General features: G+C 38.1%; 1 protein-coding gene across 10 annotated transcripts in view; it reads left to right on the top strand.

Moving 5' to 3' along the window:
- Positions 1-20,083, top strand: part of CTNNA3 (catenin alpha 3) — a 442,665-nt gene that overhangs the window by 271,530 nt on the left and 151,052 nt on the right. For 7 of the 10 annotated variants that reach the window (XM_040702351.2, XM_040702353.2, NM_001199536.2 and 4 more), the window contains one exon: positions 16,123-16,215. The exons of 1 other annotated variant lie outside the window; for it this stretch is intronic. In XM_040702351.2, coding sequence (XP_040558285.1) covers positions 16,123-16,215 — 93 coding nt within the window. Of the gene's footprint in view, positions 1-14,747; positions 14,813-16,122; positions 16,216-20,083 lie in introns of those variants that run through there. 2 more of the 10 variants (XR_005860613.2, XM_040702357.2) reach the window with 2 other exon arrangements.

The following is a 20,083-nucleotide window of genomic DNA, read 5'->3' on the forward strand; positions in this document are numbered from 1 at the left end:
ATTATCTTTTCTCTTGGCACAGATGCAAATTTCCTGCTGCTGTGGTTAAAGGTCAGCTATATCAGTCTGAGGCTGAGGGATTTAATAGAAGTGGAGGCAATGATGAAGTGAACTTAGTGTTCCTCATCTCTTTTTGCTCAGTACACAAATGTATCGTATTCTTTGTAGCCTGATCTGTTAATACAGAAGTCAGATGTAGTACTCTGATACATAAACTTTAGGGTTTTGCCTACTGCCTAATTATTGCTGTTGATTTTTCTTTATTTTTCAGTCTAGACTGTGTTCCATTGTTAATTAGACAAGAAATACTGGTTTCCACAAACTAGGATTTCTAAGGTGAATTCTATTGCTGTTAATTGACAGTAAGAGGTAGCACATACGTGTAAGTGCATAGATATTTTAATATAGTGAAATACAACAGCAGATACACGTACACATTATGCCTTGCATGTTTTTTTTTTAAACCCACCATTGTCATTTGATGTAAAGATTTTTAATGCAAGAAATCCAGCACATGTATTGAAGATCTTTCTAAATGATGTTAAAAGACCTAAAGGAGAAACATTCTTGAGTTCTAAAAATACATACAGAGAAATTTAGAAATGTTGTAGCTGAAGTTACAGTATTGCATCATAACAAACCATAAGAATAATAGAATGGTTTGGATTGGAAACGGACCTTTAAGATCATCTACTTCCAACCCCCTACTACAGGCAGGGACACATCCCTCTAGACCGGGTTGATCACAGCCTCATCCAGCGTGGCCTTAAATGCTTCCCGTGAGGGGACATTAACAATCTCACTGGGCAACCTGTTACAGCATCTCACCACCCTCACAGTAGAGGATTTCCTCCTGATATCTAGTCTAAATCTTCCCTCTTCGAGTTTAAACCATTTCCTGTCCTGTTACTACATGCCCTTTAAAAAAATAAAATAAAAGTCCCTCCCCAGCTGTCAGAGTCATGGAGGTTGGAAAGAACTTCTGGAGATGTTCTGTGGTCCACATTCCCTTTTAACACAAGTTGCCTACAGCACGTTGAGCGGGAAAGTGTCCAGGGAGGTTTTAAGTATCTCTGGAGAAGGAGGGTCCAAAGCCTCTCTGGGCAGCCTGTTCCACTGCTCTGTCACCCTCAAAGAATCATATAGTTACTTTATGAAAAAAAAATGCAAAAAGAGAATATGAAAAGTATTAAAAATATTTAATTTTCTTAATTAACTAACTTGATAATATTTATTTTCAAGTAAAAATAAAAGACTAAAAATGAAGACTGAAAAAAATAAAAGACTAAAATAAATTATTGGCTCTGATTACTTGAGCTACTTCTAAAATTACCTTTTTAAAAAGAGGTGATTGATATCTAAAATGTGTTGGGAGAGCTTTGCTTATAGTTTTGGTCCTGGCGCGTCTTGCTTAGTTAGGTCTGCGGCCCCTTACTTGGATCCCTCATCCTGGGAAAAAAAGTTCAGGTAGATGGACTGTAGAAGAAGGGCAGAAAAATGGGTCTTTAACATGGGTGAGTGATAGAGACTGGAATAAAGGTAAATTCATTCATCTAACTGAAAATCAACATTCAACTTGGTAAAGAACGTCCATGTAAGGTTTATCTGAATTAATTTCATCTACATAGAAACCTGCTAATTGGTACAATTTCTATGAAAAAAATTGAGTTGTTTATTTATTTAATTGAGTTGTTTATTTATTTAAGCCTTATTATGTATATGCATATTCACAACCTAAACGTATTAATCAAAATGCTTGCAAAACCCAGGAGAGTTGAAATCATAGTATTTGATAATCAAAAGATATCTACTGACAGTAGATTAAAAAGGATATGACATGACAATGCTTCCTTTCTCTCAGGCAAAGTACAGAGCTGCTACCTCTTGAAAAAGCTTTCTACATCTGCCACTAGTTTCTGCAAAAACACTCAGTATTTCTCTTCAAATACAACAGGGAAACATATCTCTCAGTTGTCACACTGTCTGAACTTGTTTGTAGTTTTTAACTCTGTTGTATGGTAAATTTTAACTATACTGGCCCAGGAAATTAGTTTCTGAGGATAACGCATCATAGTACTAAATGAAGTTGACTAAATAAAATAATCTAATTCTTGTGCTTACCTGATTGGAGCATACAACAAACTTTCAAGAAGCCCTTTTGCTATTTCTTTAACCTCTAAACATCTGGTAGGAAAGGACTACATTCCTTCACGTTAGTTCTCTTCTACTCAGAGCTAACAATCGTGGGGAAAAAATGACCAGAATTCTGAAAACTGAAAACCAACAGCAACCACAAAATGCCATCCAAAGTAACACATAACTCTGTGGCAGGTAGATTAAACTAAAGTGGGATTTATTAATCCACATCCGTTGATGGATTTTTGCTTTACATATTGAAGTACTGACAACTGCAAGATTTCTATTTCCATCCCTTTCAGAGACGGTATGAATTAAGTATTCTCCGTGCTAGGAATCACCCATTTCTGTGGCTGAATGTTCCAGACTGTTCAGCACTAAATAAAGATAATATTTTTATGTTTAATTACATGTTTTTTAGAATTGATTTTACTTAGCTATTAAAAAACAAAATTACTTCTGTTAATTGCAAAACTCTACGACTGCATTTGCAGAAGTCACACTGATAGATTCTTGGAGCATCTTCATTAACGTTGAGAATATCAAAAGAGAGCAGAATCTTTAATTGCTCTTTTTCAGAGCATAATCAGAAGACAAGAAAAATGACTGCTGCTCAGCAGTTTTTTTTTAGTTTTCAGGCTGTTAAATGGTAAGGAATTTCATCCCAAGGAATAAGACAAAATCTGAGGTATGCTTTTTTTTTTTTTTTTTTGCTAGTACTTGTTACTGTTCTACTGTTATAGAGAATAAACTTCCTATTGTATCATCTTGAACTTACATCTGTGTCAGAGTAGTTGAGTATTTCTGTACAAAATTGCTGAGTATATCATCATCCTCATTTTCATATTACTGTTTAATTTATGGAACGCATAACAGCGCACAGCAGCTCCCCACAGGTGGATGCAGGGTTATGTCGTAGAGTGTAATCTGCAGAGAGAACTGGAGTATGGATTTTTTTTTTCCCTTTTTTTGGTAAATAAGAAAAGTACTTCTGAGCCGGATTCTTACTTATGGATGGGAAGAGGATTTACATTGCCGTACTAATATCTAGAATCAATCTATCTATAGTAAATGAACTTTTCATATCCCATTCTTCCTTGATGTTTTTCAGAATCTTACTTAGCTAGTTAACACAATTATTTGTTTTGGAGATGAAAACAATCTTCATTCTGCTGATTTACATGCATTCTCAGCTGTGAGATTCAGAATGCCCGTTCAGTAGTCCCCTGTTTTTGTCCCACTTGCTCAGTTCCAGGCGACCAGTGTGTAGCCTGCTTGTTCAGGTCAGAGTTAGTTAATGACTCATCAGTGAGAACAGGATGGCTGAGTTTCTTTTTTGTAGGTTTTTCATTGCTTCGGTTCTGTTAAATCCCAAGATTTTATCTCATTTGTTTTAGCAATTTAGCTGCTAACTGTATGCTCATTTTATGCAAATCTGTGACTGCGTAGCAAACAATTCGTCTACATAAGCAAATGAAAAAAGCCCACAAACGTGAAACGGCTAAACTTTACCCTCTCTACTTACAGGTACCTTTTTCTGCCAGTTGTTTAGAAATGAAAATTAACACCTAAAACATGAAGTTAATGCTAGCAGTATCAAGAGTTAGGCTTGAACCTCTGCTTTCCTATGTAAGCTAAAATTTGTTACTGTGCTGAATAGGGTCCTCTAACAAACTGACCTGGTCTAAAAGTTTATGTGATGGCCAGCAATGGAGAGCATGGTCATCCTTACTGTTGTACCTACAAGCTTGGTATTTTTGAGTGTTGCTCTGGTTGGTTGTTTGCAGAAAGCATGCAAAAGGGTATTGTGAAGATGGAAGTGGTAATTGTAGGGATGTGGGAGCTATTGCAGAAGTAACAGGCAGTACAGGAAAAACGCACAAATGCTTTAAATGCAAAAATATTTACAGTTTTGATGAAAGGAACCTACCAGTGTTAATTGGAAGACAGAAGGATGCTTAATGGAGAGCTAATGTGCTCTTAGTGGTGAATGGAGAAAATTTTGGAGAAAAATAAATTATCGTAAAGTAAAGCCTGCATTTTTAACCATGTGACAATTTCAGGGCTTTGAACCTTGATATTTTGGGCCTTGCAGAGTTCCAGCACCTTGCAGCAAGTCCTGAATTCATAATATGAAAATTTTTGCACCTTTATGTAATTAATTAAATGATGCTCAAGTTCCCTGTTACGGATTGAGCTTCAGGTGAAAAATGGTGACGTTTTTATCAATCCTCTTCATCACAGTTTTTATTGCGTGAGTGTGAAGCAAAGGAAGAAAAGATAAACATCCAGAAGACCAGACTTTTGTGTCTGAGGGGTGTATTCCCCGTACTACATGGCTGACATTTTTTGCTGTTGAGGTGGGGTGTACTGTAAGTTAGGCAAGCTCCCAGGGGGTAGTAGTCTTGATGCAACAGGGATTCCAGCTCATCATACCTGGTTAATGTTTTTGGTAATGGCATAGAGACAGCTGAAATAGAAGTGTCCTGGCACTTGTTTGTTTCTTGGGTTACTTCAGAAACCAGAAGTTTCTCAAATAGTTAGAACTTGTGGTAAGTGTGATTCCATGGCGTGTCCCCGGAAATCTCAGTTTTGACAGAACTCTTCTGTATTGCCTATCGCCCGTAACAATAATTCTGAAGGTGCAAATGCAAAAAGCCTGTGTACGTAACATTAAGCATAGTAGCTGAACTTGTTTTCAAAAAGAAGAAAACAAGGAAATTAGGAAGAAGAATAGGATGTCATGGATTAGAATTTCTCATCATAGGAAAGATAAGTGATAGTTGTTCAACAGAGATGCTGGATGTTTTTGTTGTTGACAACTTGGCTAAGACAAAAGACGCCTACTGTTAGATGTTTTTTTTTCTGTACGTTCTTCGTCTGGAAAAGCTTTTTAAAAGAAACCAAGCAGACACAGTATGCAGTAACATGAACTGTCATTTTGCATTGCTCACATTTTAATGTCATAACTGTGAACTTCTTTTTAATAAGTGCTAAAATAGTATTTAAAATACTGGGCACCAGTGGAAAGAGATGCCAGTCCCTTCTCCCTAGTCACTGATGACAGGACACATGGGGACAGCACAGAGGAGCATCACAGGAGGTTCAGACTGAATGTTAGGAAAAATTTCTTTCCTGTGAGGATGAATGAATACTGGAATGGGCCTCCTGGTGTAGTGGTTGATGCCCCATGGTGTGTCAGTGTTCAAGAAATAGTTGGGTAATACCCTTGTTAATCTACTTAAGTTTTTGTTAGCCCTGAAATGGTCAGGCAGTTGGACTTAGATGATCTTTCAAGGTCCCTTCCAGCTGAGCTGTTCTATTCACATCAAATTGCTGAAGTGCTATCCTTCTGAAAAACACACGCAGCTGTTACCAGACCTCAGGAGCCTTCTTCCTAGACTCAGGACAGAATTGCATCATCTAGTCATGTTCTCTTAATGAACTGTTGTCAATCAAACAGTATCAGTTTGCTTCTACTCAGCCAGTCTGGTAAGGGAGCGGATGGGCAGTATTCTGCGTATTTTTGTGATGGAAAGTTCATGGTGCCATTTCAAGTTTTACCTAAATTAACATGTACCCCATCAGCCTTTTTTAGGAATTATTTATAGGTTATAATTCTAGGCTTCCTTGCTCAGAAATTTGTTTCCTTTGAAGCTTAGTACTTACCTGTGTAACTTTTGTTAGATGGACTTCTATCTGTGTCAGGACTGTTTCTTATGTGTTCATCACTTTGCAATGAGTAACAGTGAATTCATTTGCCTTTTTTCAGGGCTGGTATTCAGTAAGGAAGATATAAGCTCAATAAGAGATTTTTTCAGTGAATTTATTAAGAGCATAGTCTTTGAATTGTATGCGTACTCACCATTAAGCACATAAATACAAGCTCTTTTCTGGATGCCAGAGTTCATCTGCAGTTTGGAAACCTGAATGATTTTGTACGTAAATTTTGGTTTCCTAGAATAGGTGCTGTGTTAATACAAATCAGTGAAGGAATCCATATTATAAACATTTGAACTGAATTGACAGAAAGACTTCATGTGATACAGAAACATTTGTTAGTACAAGATTTATTCTATATGAACGGTAGCTAAATTACTTCCAGCTCCACTGCTTTTGTAATTTGCTGTCTATAGATGGCTTTTATAGTAGCTGTGGGAACACAGCTCATGATACCATGCACTAAGGGGAGAAGGAAAACTAATACACCCAAGAAGAGTTACTTATGTGTTAACTGAGAGAATTAAGAAAAAATAGAAATGAGAGGATTAATTTGTGTTTTTAGAGGACTCGAAATGTAGAATATAGAGAATGGATAAACACGTACTGTAATTTTATATGTGCTGTGGAGGAGATCAGATTTTTACCTCTGGATCAGTATAACATTTACTTTGCTTTAAATATAGCTTAGTTATCTAACATACTTATATACCTGTACTCCATTATGAGTGAATTATGGATTGCCTTAATAATATAATAGTAATTTCTAACCACAGTAAATATAATCGGTCTGTTTCATAAAAAGTTTCTTTTTCATGTTCTCAGCTTTAAAATTCAATTTAAAATCTTGTCTCAATTTAGTACGTGAAGTTTTTTGAATAGATTTAGCATACATCCAAACTTCAAGACTTTCATGCCTGTACAGAAGAACTGATAGTTGTTCCATGGGGAAAACAAAAAGAGACAAAAGAATACAAATCAGGGGCAGGATTGTTTGTAGTATTGCCAAGAACTAAATGAAAGAGATACTGGGGAGTTCACCTTAACCTCCCACTGCTTCCAGCAGTCCAGCAAGTGCCTTCGTAGCCATTACTTTGTGGCAGGGCTCCATGGTGTTGTCTTGGCACTCCCATCCTTGTGGAAGATTCTGCTTCTGTGCTGAGTTTATGGCACGATGGGGTGCCTGACAGTGATTGGCTGAGTTCTTGTACAGCAAAGTGAGATAGATGCATATTTTTGTTGCAAGTTTCTTGATTGAGCTTTTAGAATAGATTACAAAACAAGGGTTTGTGTGTTCTGGAAGTTGAATTTCCTCATCCTTTTTTTTTTTTTCACTTGTCAATGTCAACAGGTGCTACTTAACCTTTTGTGAATGCTAAGCTTAACGGCATTGCCTTTTAAGACCTTGTTTTCTGAAGTAGAAAATTCAAAATTTCAGCCTGAGAAATTGGCTCAAGAAGCAACAAAATAAAGCAATGTGAGGTACACCTTCTTTTTCTAGGTTGCTAAATGATTGGTTTCAGTTCCTGTTCAAAATGATTTATTTTTTGAATTAAGTACTTTATGTGAACAACATCGAGCTTTTAGGAGCACATGTGAATGGCCTGTCACCAGTGAAAATGAGAGATATATGCTCTGGACTAGAGCGGTATTTTACTCAGTATTTGTACTTAATCATTCATTGCTACTACTTACCCTTAAAGCTGCTCACTGAAAGAGTGGTATATGTATATACCTTCTCTGAATATGTATATTTTTTCAATACCTGCTCAGAGGAATCAGAAAAAGAATCAAGATCTTTAAATAATACTGAAAATATTAAGTTGTATCATGTCCTTTGAATCTGTAAAAAAATAATTGTGTTTTTAGTTTATGGTAGAGAGAATTGATGCACCTAAGTTCTGTGATTGTTTCCTGCCTTGATCAAGGGTGTATGAAAGACTTGATCACTGCTTTCTGGCGATTATTAAGCTACTTTTCTGTACAAAGGTTTCTCTGAATTATTCTCCCTTCAGTTCCAGGAAACAGCAGTTGTCAGCATTGCAATTGTTGGAAAGCTTAGTGAAAAAAAAAAAAATGAGTCATCCAGGTAGTTGTAAAATGTAAAAACAAAAAGTTACCTGAATGTAAGTTTGTTGTTGCTGTTGTTTTTTCTGTTTTTAAATGTATTGTGAGGATGCCACATGACTTAGCACTGACTTGGCATTGTGTCTCAGTGCTTGGAGAAGAGCAGCAGAGATGTTTAATGTAGGAATATTGTGTTGCAGCTGGCCAAAGGTGCAGCAGTGGCTGAACTTTAATGGCCTTTGAAAAATCCATTCATTCGTGAAACCAGCCTTTGCTGTGAAAGTTAGTTTCCTGCCTGTCTGTGGCACTGGTGCACACATCAGTTTTGCTGTGTTGTTACAATTACCTACTTGACAGAAGCATAGATTTATGTAAACTGACTGAAGTGGAATTGCAAAGATAAGACTGTGATTAGTTGTTTTGATAGGAATGTTGGGAAAAGCTAGCTTTAAAGAAAAACATTACAAGAACATTAAAAGATTTAACTTGTGTGAAGTTCTGCAATGTTATTTTCTTATTACTGAATGAGGTGTTTGAAAAGAATTACTCAAATTCATCTGATGTTTTTGTATGTACGAGGTAGAATGAGTTGTTGGTTTGGGAGCCCTAGGCACTGACCTGTTTATTCTCTTCAGTAAATTTTGTCCTCTTTTTAAGATGGGAGATGTCTTCCCAGAGCAAGGAAAAGGTCCCATGTTGCTAGAATTCAGACATTGCCACAAGCTTAATCTTGCAAAAGTTTGTGCAACTTCTTTTGACTTGGTTTCTGGAGGGCAGGAAAACTTCTGACTACAGTTCTGTGTAGATATTGGTGAAAGGTCTTCTGTTATAAAACGTTTTGTTTTCATTTAAAGGGAGAGAGCTTTTCAGGATTGACGATGATAATGCTTAAGGTTTCAGGTAACATCCTACCTGTCATGCAGTATGAACCATTTCTGTTTTCTTTTTCATAGGTTATTGCAATCCCTGTCTTAATTTGAATTTTAATTATAGGAGCCAATTTGTACAATTAATTATTATTTAGCAAACACTGCCTTTACTGACACTATTGTTTACCAGCTTATTAACCATGTATGTTGATTTACAGGGTTGAATAGTTCTATGTATTTATTTTGTAGCACTGATGTGGTTAATTAAATATCTAGGAAGGAAAGTAGGGTGATTCTAGGAGGTCATTAAACCTATTGGTGTAAGCCTTAAGCAAGGTCAGTGCGAAATTACCATCTTATCCCATTATTTGGTATGTTACAGTACTCCTTTCGCTATTTCTAGACTCTGTGAATTTCTGTTGAGTAGTTTGTAGAGTTCCAGGGCTGTGAACTAGTGGTTTTGCTCTTAGCTTTTTTTTTTCAATTTTTTTTTTTGACATAATCTTTTTTACAAAGATGTGTGGTTGTGTATACAGAAACTGGGTACGTTGTTAGATGGAGCATAACTGACCAGGTGGGGCAAGAGTATTCCAGGAAGCAAGCTGGCTGGACTGATTAGCAGAAATTTAAACTAGATTTGATGGAGAAGGGGAAGTATTTCTAGGTGACAGAGGAGGGACAAATAACGCTCTCATTTTAGGAAGCAGCAAGGAAGAACCTCAGATTGGATTAAATTCTTTTCTTAGGAATCTCAGGAGCTTCTTGTGGAAGCTAATGCTGCTGGTAGCCTCACGGAAGATCCTCTACAGCAATGCACGCAGTGTGGGAAATAACTAGGGGGAGCTGGAAGCCATGGCATAATTTGAAAACTATGACCTAATTGCTATCACACAACTGGTGGGATGAGTTGCACAACTTGAGTACTATGATTGAGAGCTACGAGCTTTTCAGAAGAGATAGAAGGAGTTGCAGAATCACCATGGTTGGAAAAGTCCTCTAAAACCATCCAGTCCAACCATCCACCTCCCTGAGCACCCATTCCAGCACCTGACCGTTTTCTTGGAGAAGTATTTCCTAATGTCCAACCTGAATCTCTGCTGGCGCAACTTGAGTCCATTCCCTCTAGTTCTGTTGCAAGTTACAACAGCTGGAAGAAGAGGCCAACTCTCACCTCACCACAGCTTCCTTTTCAGGTAGTTGCAGGGAGTGATAAAGTCACCCCTGAGCCTCCTCTCCTTCAGGCTGAACAATCCCAATTCCTTCTACTACTCCTCATAAGGCTTCTGCTCCAGATGTCTCACTGGCTTCATTACCCTTCTCTGATCACGCTCCAGGGCCTCAGTGTCTTTCTTGTAGTGAGGAGCCCAAAACTGAACACAGTATTTGAGGCGTGGCCTCACCAGGGATGAGTACAGATGGATGATCACTTCCTTGCTCCTGCTAGCTACACTGTTTCTGATACAAGCCAGGATGGCATTGGATTTCTCAGCCACCTGGGCACACTGCTGGCTCATGTTCAGCTGTACATTGACCAGCGTTCCCTGGTCCATTTCTTCTACACAGTCTTCCAGCCACTCTGTTCCAAGCCTGTAGAATTGTCTGGAGTTGTTGTGGCCAAAGTGCAGGATCCAGCACTTGGTCTTGTTGAACTTAATCCCACTGGCCTCAGCCCAGCAATCCAACCTGTCTAGATGCTTCTGTAGAGCCCTCCTACCTCCGGGAAGAAGAAGGAGGGACAGGGGAGTTGCCCTCTGTGTTAAGAAATTGAGAGATTGTGAACATCTGCCTCTTGAGAAATAACCATAATTACTTTGAGAGTGTCTGGGTTAAAATTAGGGACCAAACCAATAAAAGGACATCTGGTGCCTTGAGGTCTCCTACAGACTGCCTGATCTAGGCATGCTTGTTGACAAGGACTTCCTGTAGCTGAAGAGGCATGGTACTTGCAGACTAGCAACCTAATGGAGGACTTAAATCAGCCAGATGTCTGCTGGTAAAGCAATGCAGATGGCTGCAGACAATCCAGGAAATTCCTGGAATCCATTGAGGATCACTTCCTGGTGCAGATGTTGGGCAGACCAACCAGAAGTGAACTGTTACTGGACTTCACACTCAGCAGTGCAGAGGAGAGCATTAAAGTGGCTAAGACTGGCGGCAGTCTGCGCTGTAGCAGCTGTTCCCTGGTTGAGTTCATGATCTTGAGGAACATGGGCCTTACAAAGAACAGAGTCAGGACTCGGAAATTCAGGACAATGAACTTTCATCTGTTTAGTTAGTATTTGGGTGGGATGTCCTGGGAAACTGTCCTTAGGATCATAGAAATGGAGTGGAGCTGGCAGGTCTTCAAGGACACCTTCTTAAGAAGACAAGCTCTCCATCTTCTGACATAGGAAATCAAACAGAAGGGGCAGGAAACTGGCATGGCTGAACAAGGACCTGCTTGTCAAATGGAGGGTAAGAAAGGATGTGTACAGGCAGTGAAAGACTGTGTGGACTGGAAAGAATACAGGGATGCCATCCAGTCATGCGGAGATGAGATCAAGAAAAGCAAGGTGGAGATGAAGCTGGACTTGGTGAGGGATGTGAAAGGTAGCAGGAAGGGATTCTACTGGTACATTGCTCAGAATAGATAGGCCAAGGACAATGTACCCCCTGTGATAAATGAGAAGGGAGAACTGGTTTCAGCAGACACAGAATAGGCTGAGGTATTCGACTCGTTCTTTGCCTTGGTCTTCACTGGCTGTCATACTTCCCATGCCTCTCATGTCCTTGAACCTCTAGGCAGAGATCAAGCGATCAAAATCCCTTTCACTGTAAAAGTACAGCAAGTCAGAGACTACCTCAAGGGACTGAAGATATACAGGTCTATGGGGCTGGATGACGTGCATCTCAGGGTCCTGAGGGAACTAGCTAATGCAATTGCCAAGCTATTCTCCATATCTCATAGTCAAAAAGTTGTGTCTCTCAGGTGAAGTCCCCAGTGACCGGGAAAAGGGTAATACCATTCTTGTTCATAAGAGAGGCATATGGGATGTCCAGGGGAACTATAGGCAGGTCAATCTCGCGTCTGTGCCTAGACAGGCCATGGAGCAGATCCTCCTGGAAACTGGGCACGTAGGATATGGAGAGGTGAGCCTAGACAGCCAGCACAGCTTGTCCAAGGGCAGTTTGTGCCTGACCAATGTGGTAGCCCTCTGGGGTTGAAGTGACGACATCAGTAGACAAAGGAAAGGCAACTGTTGTCATCTACAAGGCCTTTGACATGGTCCCACACCACATGCTTATCTCTCAGTTGGAGAGACGTGGATTTGTAGAGTGTACTATTTGATGCATAAAGAATTGGTTGGATTGTCACATCCCGAGGGTTGTTGTTAATGGGTCTAGGACCGTGTGGAGGCCAGTGATGAGTGGTGTACCCTAGATATCTGTCTTGAGACCAGTGTGCTTCAACATCTTTTGCAATGACATAGACAGTGAGATTGAATGTATCCTCAGCAAGTTTGCTGATGGCAGTAAGCTGAGTGGTGCAGTTGACAAAACAGAAGGGAGGGATGCCATCCTAAAGGACCTGGTAAAGCTTGAGAAGCGAGCTATGTGAACCTAATGAGGTTGAACAAGGCAAAATTTGCCATTTAATCTCTTTCTTTGCTGATTCAGATCTGAAATGGAGGCTGTTTTGATCCAAGTCACTGTAGATATTTGTAGGTGGAATAGCTGTTCAGGGAGAGGACAGTTTCCAGTTTCTTATACTAGAATGTATCTATTTTGTGTAACTGACTGTGATGAGGGCAGATGTGTTGAGTCCGAGTCTTCCATGAAGGTGTGAAATGCTTTATTTGTAAATAAATGGTAAGTGGAGCCTTCCAGTAGGTAAATAGATGCTGTTCAATGCTGTCAAGATTTGCAACTTCACTAACCAGTTACTGTCTAAAGCTTTGGATGCTGGTTTAGTGGTGTCTGTGGCCCTGGATATGCACCCACCCAAATATTTTTGGTCTTGTGTGTTCTGCACAGGTTCAGCTACAGTAATGTATGAATCTCTTTTATGGTAAATTTCAGAGTAGTGTAGGGCAATTTTGTTTTCCAATTGCTGTCAGTTACACTTAATACCACGTTATGTTTCTATGAATTTTCTACTTATAACCTGTTCGGTGTCTTCATCATGCTTTAATATTGACTACTGTATTGTTGAAGCTGGATAATATTGTAGTCAGCTGAACAGTCCACCTGGAGTTGCCGGTCCCATAACTGGTAAAGCATGGAGCTGCATTCTGAGATGCTGAGTATGTTTCGATTTATTAAAATAATACTGTAAAATAGTTCTCCATGCTGAGATCTGGAGAGGGAATCTTTAACCTAGTTCTTTAGCACTTTAGTGTCTTTAGTTTTACCAAAACCAGTGAGAGAAAGTTAAATGGGGTTCTGCATTAAGCCTGACACTTAGATAAAAGTAAATTATTTCTGAAATGTTTATTGTGTAGTGCTCTCGCTTTCACGTGTCATCTTTGCTTCAATGGGCTATTTTTAATTTTATGTATTTTTTTGTTGTGCATGTGACCCAGTTTATCAAAGCAGTTTTCTAAATGACTGTGTTTGAGATGAAACTTACCTGAGCATGTAGAACTTGTAGTAAACAGACTGCTGGTTTATGTTAGTTGAAAATAGGCAGCAGTCTAGTCCATTGGTATTCAAATATCCTTTCATTAATTAATTACTGAAATAAAATCTTTAGCATGCCTGATAAATAATGTTAGAGGAAGCACTTTGTTGCATAATGCTCTGAAGAGTTTTTTCATGTTAACAAGGTAGTTGGTTGCAGTTGAACAGGGGAAGTGGTTAGTCTCCAGTGTGCAGTGTAGAGCTAATTTTGTTAAATTGGTAGTGATTATGGCATTAATGGCATAACGCGTAATTCACTTCAGCAGAAGAAGGAAGACATGGAGGCTTATAAAAGAGAAATGCAGAAGGAACCAGAAGATGGGTAAACAGGCTTGTAGACGCATGATGTGTCAGAATAGTTAAACTAGCAGTGTCAGGGATGTTTCTGGAAGAGTAGGAGGTAAAAAGTGAAAAGAGGCAGGAATAGCAACAAAATGCATATTATATTTTGAGTATAGTTTTTGCAACAGTAGCAACTAAAATAAAAAATAAACTAGTAGTGTGACTTCTAAATGGAGGTATCCTGAAGCATTTTATAAGGAATACAAAAATTAAGCAGAAACTCTGGCAGCAGATGATAAACAGCTAAGTATGTAGGTTGCTCTGAAAGTAAAGCCTTCTGTTTATTTCTAGAGAAACTACAAAAGATACAAAGAGCACAGTAACACTGTTTGATAGAGAAAATTCTCAGCTACAATCACCTATTTCTCAATGTTGTCACCATTTGGCATTATGACTGGCAATGAACAAGAGTCTGTGTGCTGTACTCATAAATATCTGCATCAGTGGAGGTGACACGCTGTCGATGTCGCCAATGCTGAAACACACCACCCACTGCCTCACTGTGCTCACATCCACTGTTTTTTCTCGCATCCCCGTTCAGCAAGTTTCAGTGTATGTCAGCGGGTGACATTTTTTTCTGTGTGGAGGAATGAATTTACGCACTTCTGTTTCATCTGCACTTCTGTGTTGGACACCATTTTGACAGACTGCCCCTCTGCTGCCATCTGTCAGACTGCAACAACATGAGATGGAATACTGTCAGGAAGGTTCAACCTCTACTATTGTAACAGCAGTAACAACATCATCTGCCTCTGACATCATGGGCCAACATGACAAAATAGGAAGCCTTACTTTTGGAGCAGGCCTCGTATAACTAATCAACGTGATTTTATGTTTTGGTTTGTAGTACCAAAGAGATCTCTTCAGGACATAGTGAGGGAAATGACTTAAGAGTTAGCGTACTTATGGTTGAGACCATGCTAATTATTTACTGTTATCTGGATTGTCTTTTAGGTGGAATAGCTGTTAATTTAATCAGCTACTGAAGATGACAGAGGATTCTTTTACTTACACATAAGGTATATGTGAGGGCTGCTCTGAAAGTAATGCTTCGTGTTTTATAATGTTGGCTGATAACATCATAGGTAGATGAAAATTCTATCTGATTAGATTAATGGTAGTGAAAGATTTCCTAATGTCAAGTAAAATGGAAGGCAGGGAGGTAAATTCACTGTTGAAATGGCAATACGGTATGTATTTCTAGACCTATTACTTTTTTAACAACTTCTGATTTTTTTTAAAAAAGACTTCCATTGTAAACAACATAGTGTTATGCTTGTTTTAGTCATAAAATGGCTTATTGTAAGTTTCTAATGCTTGTATCCTTCGCTTGCTGCTTGCACTTTTGGAATATTGAATTAGACCATTATTTGTGAATACATAACACTGAAATTAATGAGGAGAAGACTGAGAATAAAAACAGTTTTTCTCAAATATTGTATTGTATTTAAAAAATACTAATGCAGTTGTCTAAGGTAAGAGTACAGTTTCATTGCAACTATGAAAACTGACTTTCTTTAATCCTAAAACTTTTTATATTACTCAAGTGGGAAACCAATGAATTGTTGGAATAACAGAAAAAGGTTTATAAATTATTTCTAAGACACAGCTGTGCGTGGAAGGCCATGCATTCTAGCCCTCATTCTATTCAGAATTTTGGAAAGGAAGAGTAATTTACTTGTCCTTGGACTAACAAATTCTTTGTAATTATTTATATCAATTAAATGAATTGAAAATTCTGATAACAGAACGTTATTAAATTATTCTTTGTTGGAAAGTCTATTAAAATGTTGATAAATGAAGATCTGTTTTTACTGTTCAGCACCTGGGCCATGCGGTTCATTTCCTGACTTGTGAATAATTACAGATTAAGGATGCCTATTTGTTTTGTATCAGTGTTGTTAGCTGCAGCACTACAGAGGAGTATTTCTCAAGCAGTTTTTGAACTACATTAACGTAAGAGTGATGCTGGATCTTGAAGACTTAAAAATAAGTAGGTTTTTTAAAAAATCTGTGTATATGTGAAAGGCTCTGACAAGTAACAAAACAAACACAGGGGATTTAAGAAGCCATAGGGTCCTAATTTGAAATTCCCTGAATTTACATGAACATTATACTGCAGGTATAATGAATTGAACTGGTGAGAGGTCATTGTTACCGTCCCACCCTTTCCACCACTCCTTTTCTTTCTCCTCAGTTCTCTTGTTCAGATATGTTCTTGGACAAATTGATTTCTCCGAGTAGTGAAGTCTTCCTTGCAGAGATGACTTTGCTAAGTTTGATAGCATGGGGATGAATACCTACTTATAAAACTGTTTGTTTATTTAAGGTTGCTAATCTTGCTTGTTCGTTGTCAACAAATGAAGACGGAATGAAAATTGTCCAAATGGCAGCTAATCACCTAGAGACTTTGTGCCCACAGGTATGACTTTTTCAATTAATTCCCATTACAGTGCACTGAGTGTGCACAGTGTTTTGTTACACAACATAGATGTTTAGTTATGCTGCTTCAGTCTAACATTCACATTCAATTCTCATAGTGGTTAGTGTAGTTAAATGAAAACTGAATAACAAATGAAGGGCATGTACTTAGTTTATCCTTCTGTTATTTCTTAGTGGTTAACACAGGAATTGTGAGTAGCCTATTGATTGGGACTCTTAAGGAATTGTAGAAATTGCCATTTAAGAAACATGCTGTTGTTTTTTTTTCTTCAGAAATTAAACCTGACTGAATGAATAGCCTACCATGGTAGGCAAATTGGGAGTGTCTTTACTTATACAAAGCACAGTATAAATACAGTATAAATATTCTGACTGAACTTGAAATGTTATTACAGCTTGCTTTATTTTGTGTGCATGGAAACGTTCTGGTATTAATTCTGATTATCACTAACCAAAATCTTGAGTTTTTGTCTAAAGCAGATGAATAAGAATTAGCACAGCTGCAGATACTTTGTTGGTGCTTAACTTACAGAAAGTGTATTCATTCTGTGCTTCTCATGTTCAGAATTACAGACATGTAAAACTTCTGCAGTTACACAATTCTGTTTAGAGCACAGATTATTGGTGTGAATCTGACATGAGTCGTTTCAGCCTTGAGGCAACATAATTTCAAGATCATTAGTTCTTTGAAGAACACTACAGTTCACATGGTGGCCAAAATGTTCTTTTCTTTTTGTGTACCTGAATGCTAAATATAGTTGAAGTAGAAGGTGAAGAACAAATATTAACAGCATGCTCAATTACAAGCTTGAAGAGTCTGTTTTATACCCACTGAGTAAAAGACAAGACATGAGAAAAAGGAATTTACTTACGTAAGTGTGATACTCTGGAAGTGTTTTGTCTTATCAATGAATCATAGAAAAGTTTGGGTTTGAAGGGACCTTAAGGACCATCCAGTTCTAACCGCCCATGCTATGGACAGGGATACCTCCCACTGGCTGAGGTTGCCCAAAGTCCCATCCAGCCTGGCCTTGAACATTCCCACTTCCACAACTTTTCTGAGCAACCTGTTCCAGTGCCTCATTGCTCTCTCAGTATAGAATTGCTTACTTAGGTCTAATCTAAACTTACCTTCCTCAAGGTAATTACCCCTTACCCTATCACTACACTTCCTGAAAGGAATCGTTTGTTTGAATATCTGTTTTCATAAGTTTGTAGCATTTCAGTGTTTTTATACATCGCTGTATAAAATGGCTTATTTGCTTTTATATGCTACTGTTTTTGTAGTATTATTAGCTTGTAAGAAGAATTTCCTAACAGCTTCTTCCAGCTGCTTTATTTATCCCAAGGGTACGAGTGGACCTTTACAATATGTTATTATGCATCCAGTTGTAGCCTTCTTTTTTTTTTGTAAACTTAAAATTATCAGTATCACATGTGGTAGCAGAAACTCCTAAAAGCTAATTTTGACTAGAGGATTACTTTTTTCTTGTGGCCATTTAAATTGCTAGAATTTAATTTTCTGTAGTAAAATTGAAATTGATTGTTTTTCTTTTGCTCTGTTTTCCCTTTGGTGTGGTGTATATTGTCTTTTTTGTTGTTGTTTTTGTTTTTTCCCCCCCTCTTTTTTTTTTTTTTTTTTTACTTTTAATAACCTTTTAAATTCGTTTCAGTGATGAATTAGTTGATGATTTTAAGTTTATCTAAATGGAGAATGCTGTTTGCATGTGAAAATATTGTATTACTATTAATGGTATGTTCATTGTGCAGCATTTGCTGCTTTCTCAGATAAGGATCATTCCCTGTGAATGCAATTGGTATTTTACCAAAGTAAGAACAGCAGAGTAAGGCTTCTGCATTTTCACAGTAAATCATATTACGCTATATCATTAAAAAATTCTCCACAGGAAAATAATTATTTCTTAAGATCCCTGCAGAGTATATCAATTAGAGTTGGAAATAGGAGAAATTTGCATGCAGAAATCCCCAGTATTCTTAAATCTGTGGAGTAAAAAGAAAAAAAACAGTTTTACTCTTTTTGCTCAGAAAAATATATTGCCGGAAGGGAGCCAAGTTGTTTGGATTAAAGTCTAGAAACATTGAATGAAAACCAAATTAAACCCTCCTCCCTCAAACAAACATATCCCCCCCAGAAAAATAGAAATACTCAGCCCCCCTCCCCACCCCCACCAAGTAACACCTGCAGAAGACACCATGGAATCTTTGGATTTGAGCATCAAGATTTCCCATGTTGCCATAGCACTGGTGAAAAGGTAGACAGAAAATTGGCAAGCACTGGAGGAAAGCCTTGTAATTGTTAGAATTCATAGAGGTGCGTATGTTCTCTTAATTATATTGTACTGTATTTAAAAGTAGAGAGTTGATTCTGAACTCTAGCTTTTTAAAAATTTAAATGAGATTATTAGTGAATATATACCTGTTCAATAAATTAAATAAGTTAAGGAAATATGTTAGAGCAGATAAGAAACCATTTCTGTTCATGAAATTGCTTGAGGAATGTTTTTTAAAAATATTTAATTTTATGTCGATAATAATAGGATGTGGAGAGAGTGCTGCTGTCGTATGTTTTAGTGAAGGAAAAGTAATTTGTGTTCATGGTAATAGCTTCTGGTGGGAGGTTTTTCTTGAGTGTTGTCAAGTAGCTAAAATCTAAAATGTTGCTGTTGGTTCTGTGTGGGAATCCATATTGCCTTCCTGATATGCAAGCAAATTTGTGATATCATCAAACCTGTTAGAGAGAAAAGGAAAAGAACCCACAAAAGCAAGCAAACAATTATATTTTTGAGCAGAAAGGGTACAAAATGATAGTTATTTTCTAGTCTAGGATTTGGGTTTGTTCCCCTCATATTTCACTGAAGAGATAAATTAGAGGAAGTCTCTTGATCCTCTGTTTGTCTTATGGTAGAGGCCAAGATAAGCAATAGATGGTAAACCTGTTGGATATACAAGTGGAAAAATTTCCTAAATGTAGGACATTAGAAGTAAGTAGACAGGGGTTCCAGTTTCTCTTTCTAAAATGCCAGATATTTACATTTACCTCAAATTCAGTCTGACCAGCTTTCATGTGGCCCAACAAGTCCAGCCAGCTAGGCTAACAAAAGGAGAAGCTAGGGTAAGAAGACCATGGAAAAGAAATGTATGTTTTTGAGCGTAAACATGATTTAGCCTGTTATTTAGCTGGGCTTCTGTGTAATTATTGGACCCCTTTTTTCTTATTTCTTTAAGGTAGTCTTCTGGCATTGTTCACTGCTCCCTATTCCCTTTAAGAACTGTCAGTTCTTAACAGCTACTGGGAGAAAAACGGAGCAAGCAAGCTGGATTAATTTCTTTTTCAGTTCATTCTATTCTGTAATGCTGAGCACAGGTACAGACTGGGAGATGAGTGGGTGGAGAGCAGCCTTTTGAAGAGCAATCAGGTGGTGTTGGTTGACAGCAGGCTCAACATGAGTCAGCAACAGGCACTGACAGCCCAGAGGGCAAACTGATTTTGACTTACCTTAACCGTGGCACAGCCAGCTGGTCAAAAGAAATGATTATTTCACTAAAATTAGTACTGATGTGGCCTAACCTTAAAAAGCGTGTGCAGCTCTGGATCTTAAGTGAGCTTTAGGGCCTTTGAAATCATCCAGAAAGTGGCAAAAAAGGAAATCTGGTTTAAAAAAGGATGTTTGGGAATGGTACAAGGTTGCACCAGAGGAGAATCAGACTGGACATTAGGAAAAAATTATTTACCGTGATGATGGTCTAACACTGGAAAAGGCTTCCTAGAGAGGTGGCTGATGCTCCGTGCTTGCCAGTGTTCAATAGTCATTTGGATAATGCCCTTA

Source organism: Gallus gallus, chromosome 6 (genome assembly GCF_016699485.2).
Source record: "Gallus gallus isolate bGalGal1 chromosome 6, bGalGal1.mat.broiler.GRCg7b, whole genome shotgun sequence".
NCBI lineage: Eukaryota > Metazoa > Chordata > Aves > Galliformes > Phasianidae > Gallus > Gallus gallus.